The 5165-nt window shown below is 37.2% G+C and overlaps 1 protein-coding gene across 1 annotated transcript; it reads right to left on the reverse strand.

Annotated features, from left to right (window-relative positions):
- On the reverse strand, nt 395-3838 carry LOC109833602. Its single transcript, XM_020401340.1, has 2 exons — nt 3370-3838; nt 395-426 (listed from the first exon to the last, which is right to left on the reverse strand). Exons 1-2 carry the CDS (start codon nt 3747-3749, stop codon nt 402-404), a joined length of 405 nt encoding a protein of 134 aa, XP_020256929.1. The 5' UTR covers nt 3750-3838; the 3' UTR covers nt 395-401.

A 5165-nucleotide genomic window follows, 5' to 3' on the forward strand; every position in this document is an offset into this window, starting at 1 on the left:
CCCAACTTAATGTCACTTAATGTCAATTGTACATCTTCTTAATTCCCTATGAATCAAAAGACTTCAAACTTATGTTCCTTTCTCTATACTCATAGATCATATCTGACGTTTTTATCCAAATTAAAAGCTAAAGTATAGTAGAAAAATGTTAGGAAAATTGCTCTAATATCATGTCTCATATGTATAGCTTCTATACATCTAATTAAGCCGTTTTCCTCCTCATTGGAATTAACTTCGCAACATTAATCATCTACACATATACTTTTATGCGGCGGCAACGCCGGTAAAAAAGAGCCGATCATCGGTATACGACGATCTCGAGGCATCCGATGATCTCAACGCTTCGGATCCGCAATTCTCCCATGGAACTATCCATCGCCTTACAATCTTTTGAATCGGCATCACGCCCACAAATCTTTCTCACCTCTGTAACAATGAATTAAAAAAAAACACAATTAGTTAAATGTTAATGATTTGTGTCCTAATGTATCAATAACTAATTCTCCCAAATTCAATACTTGACTAATTTGTGCTAAATTTAAATTCGATACCAATTAGAATTTATAACATATTGGGGGGGGGGGGGGGGGGGGGGGGGGCGGACCCTTCCCAAATATATTTGACTCTTAAACTAATAAATCGTTTATTTACTTTATATACCGTCATTAAAGAGAAGGGAGTGAAAAAATTGGTTCACGTTAAATTTACCTATACATGTAGCGTTTATCTTGTTCCCCATTCCAATCTCTTCCTACACAATTAGCAAAAGCTGAGAAAAATCCGCAATCGATAACCGTAAATCTTTCAGTCTCCATCCGTCGCGACGCCCCGAAGCAAAAAATCCCGTCCACGTTTCTCCTACCGATCCTAACCTCACCATAACATCCTCCCATGCGCAACCAAATCCACCCTCTTTTGTTATCAGCGACCAATAATTATTGCCGAACGCGATACGGTGAAATGATATTTTAACCGTGTCCGATCCCTTTTTGGAGGCTCACAACAGGCTGTCCTCACTATAGTAACTTGCGAAGCCACATACAAATGCGCAGTCACGATTCTTCCACCTCTTTAGGAAGATTGTGGGTTTCTCCTCTAAATGGGCCCCTTAAGTATCGGATCCCGATAGTTGTTCGATCATTTGCTGGGTTGAGATTTGAAGGAAGGAGGAGGAGGCGAAGAGGAGAGTGCTTCAAGTTTGGAGAGAATAGAGAATCGTCAATTGGGTGATCTATTTAGCGTGGTTAGCTTTTTATAAAGGAGGTCTCCATGTTGGGTTAGTAGAAAAATAATACTCGTATCTTTCTTCTATTTTAATAATTATACTTTGATGTGACGACAAAACCGGTTTGTATTATTGGGTGATGATATGATTGCTGAAACTCCAGGGCCTAGAGAATTAGAGTGGGCTATCACGTGGTATTCATTAAAGTATCGATATTTGCTTCAGTATAATTATTATGCGGTTTTTTTACAGAGTACGACCATGAACACTCTATAAGAGAGAAAGATAGAAAATAAATAAAATTATGCCACAAGAAATTAATGTAATCAGCGGGGCCAATGACCTATTCATTTTTCTCTATCTCTCTTCTCGTTTTTTTATAGAGTACGCAAATAGGCACCTATAGAAACCGAATTATTGTCTTATTGTAAAAGCGTGTAATATATATTATTAGGCTTTTGTTTGGCAAAAAAAGCTGAAAGGCATACGAGATTTATAGCTGAGAAAGCTGTGGAAATTGAGCTGAAAGAGCTGATAGCTGTGTAGGCTAGGGGCTGATTGAAGTAGAGGCTGTTTGGCAAAAGTACTGTTAAACAACTACTAAAGTTTGTTAAATGTACTAAAAAGGACAATACAATATTATTGATATAAATTAGAATAAAAAGACAAAATTTTGCCGAAATTAGAACCATAAACAGAACACCGAAAAATTTAAAAAAAAATTGGGTAGCTTACCTTTGAATATGCATGGTTTGTAAAGACAAAGGAAAGTCCAAATGAGAGGTCGAAACTAACCTTTTGACAAATGGCTTCATGGAGATGGAAAGAGAACATTGTTCAGGAGAAGAGCAAAGAAGGGTGTGCAGGTGTGAAATGAAAAAGAAGCTAAGGGTTTTTTAGGTGGGGTGTTAGTAGCTTTGACATTTTGGCCTAATTATTAGGGGTAAAAAACAGAAGGAAAAAATTGACAAATCTTTCCAAAGATAAACGCTACTGTAAGATAGCCTTTCCAAAAGCTACTTGCAAAAAGAATATACATCTCCAAAAATAATCTGCCTTCCTATTTTTTATGCACCGAAATAGCTCTACTGCTTTTATTGACCAAGGTCAATCAAAGACACAATTTCTTAGATAAGACACAATTTCTTGTTCCAAACAGTGCCTAGTTTTAACTGAAGAGGGTCTAGGCAAGCTATTGTAAGTAAGTTGTTTATTGAGTAGTATGTCTAAGATTTTTAGGCTCGACTCTCATTAGAGCACACGTCCCATTAGAATTTAAAACTTTTAAAATTCGAGGCCATACGTTAGGAGGTGCTCGCTTAATACATTCTCCGATAGTGATCCCGTTATGTACTGTCCGAATGATCGTGCAGATTCCCTCTACGCTGCATCTCCTCCCTCTCTCGTCTATAATATATATATATATAAGTATATATATATGATATATAGTATATAATTATGTGTGTTGTGTGTGTGTGTGTGTGTGTGTGTGTGTGTGTGTGTGTGTGTGTCGTGTGTGGAGAGAGAAGAGAGAAGATAGAAAACTTATGTTAACTTAAGGTGGACCATCCATCGAGAGTTTTCTAATCGCAATTAATGAAAAAATCTCTTCATATGGATGCACGGAATCTCAAGTAAGTTCATCAATGTAGTAAGAAAAATTTGGTGGATTGTCCACTTAAGTTGCAATAAGTTTATAATATATATACTACTATATATATTATAATATAATATAACATATATATATATATATAATATATATGGACAACTAACCCTGAGCTCCGAGCTACAGGAACTTCTGCGCGAGATAAAAATTTAGCGTGGCAAAACTGTTGATTTGGGGTACGCCGTACAGCTGTGGGTTTTTTATGAGAAAAACGATCGATGACTCTCCGTCGTCTCCCAGAGTTCTTAGCCCTATTTCATGAAATCGAGGGCGGGCGGAGCGTCATCCAAAACCCAATGCGATGGCTCTCTGCTCCTCATTCTCAGGCCACAATTCGCTGAGCTCGAGGCGCGGCAGTGGCGGTTCCTGAGCTCGAGGCGGCGGAATCGGTCATTTATTTGACTCTTAAACTAATAAATGTATTATTTATTTATATATCATTAAGAGAAGGGGTAAAAAATTGGTTCACGTAAATTACCTATACATGTAGATATCTTTCCCATCCAATCTCTTCCTACACAAATAGCAAAAGCTGAGAAAATCCGCAATCCGATAACCCGATAAATCTTCAGTCTCCATCGTCGGCGACCCACAAAAAATCCCTCCACGTTTCTCCGATCTACCCTCATCACAACATCTCCAATCGCACCCAAATCCACCTCTTTTGTTCACACCAATACTTATCGGAACCGATACGTGATGATATTTTACCGTGTCCGATCCTTTTTGGAGCTCCAACGAGCTGTCCACTAGTACTATGCGAAGCCCAATACAATCCGATTCACGATTCTTCCACCCTTTAGGAGATTGTGGGTTTCTCTCTAATGGGCTTATCGGATCCGATAGTTTTCGGATCATTTCTGGGTTGAGATTGAAGGAGGAGGAGGAGCGAGAGGAGAGTGCTTCAGTTTGGAGAGAATGAGAATCGTCAATTGGGTGATCTATTTAGCGTGGTAGCTTTTTATAAAGGAGGTCTCCATGTTGGGTAGTAGAAAAATAGATACTGGTATTTTTCTTTTTTAATAATTATATTATTGATGTGACGACAAAACGGTTGTATTATTGGGTGATGATTGATTGCTGAAATCCAGGGGCTAGAGAATTAGGTGGGCTATTCCGTGGTATTCATAAAGTATTCGGTATTTGCTTCAGTATAATTATTATCGGTTTTTTTACAGAGTACCCATGAACACTCTATAAGAGAGGAAAGATAGAAAAAAATAAATTATGCACAGAAATTAATGTAAATCAGGGGGCAATGACCTATTCATTTTTCTCTATCTCTCTTCTCTTATAGAGTACCAATAGGCACTCTATAGAAAAACCGAATTATTGTTATTGTAAGCGTTGTATATATATTATCTAGGCTTTGTTTGGCAAAAATAGCTGAAAGCTACGAGATTATAGCTGAAAGCTGTGAAATTGTAGCTGAAAGCTGATAGCTGTGTAGCTAGCTGATTGAAGTAGAGCTGTTTGGCAAAAGTAGCTGTACAACGCTGATTGAAGTAGAGCTGTTTGGCAAAAGTAGCTGTACAACTAGCTTAAATTTGTTAAATGACTAAAAAGGACATACAATATTATTGGTTTGGCAAAAGTAGCTGTACAACTAGCTTAAATTTGTTAAATGACTAAAAAGGACATACAATATTATTGATATAAAATTAGAATAAAAGACAAAATTTTGCGAAATTAGAACCATAAACAGAATCCGAAAAATTTAAAAAAAAAATTGGGTACTTACCTTGATATGATGGGTTGTACAAACAAAGGAAGTCCAATGAGAGGGTCGAAACTACCTTGACAATGGCCTTCAATGGAGATGGAAGAGAAACATGTTCAGGAGAAGCAGAAGGGGTGTCAGGTGTGAAATGAAAAAGAGCTAGGGTTTTTTAGGTGGGGTAGTAGCTTTCATTTGGCCTAATTATTAGGGGTAAAAACAGAAGGAAAAATTTGACAAATCTTTCCCAAAGATAAACGCTACTTAAGATAGCTTTCCAAAAGCTACTTGCAAAAGATATAATCTCCAAAATAATCTCCTCCTATTTTTTATCACCAAATAGCTCTACTAGCTTATTGACCAAGTCAACAAAACACAATTTCTTAGATAAGACACAATTTCTTGTTGCCAAACAGTGCCTAGTTTTACTGAAGAGGGTCTAGCAGCTATTTGGTTAGTAAGTTGTTTATGAGTAGTATTCTAAGATTTTAGGCTCGACTCTCTTAGAGAGCACCCATTAGAATTTAAACTTTTAGAATATTCGAGGCCATACGTTA

This window comes from Asparagus officinalis, chromosome 3, assembly GCF_001876935.1.
Source record: "Asparagus officinalis chromosome 3, Aspof.V1, whole genome shotgun sequence".
In the NCBI taxonomy this organism is placed as follows: domain Eukaryota; kingdom Viridiplantae; phylum Streptophyta; class Magnoliopsida; order Asparagales; family Asparagaceae; genus Asparagus; species Asparagus officinalis.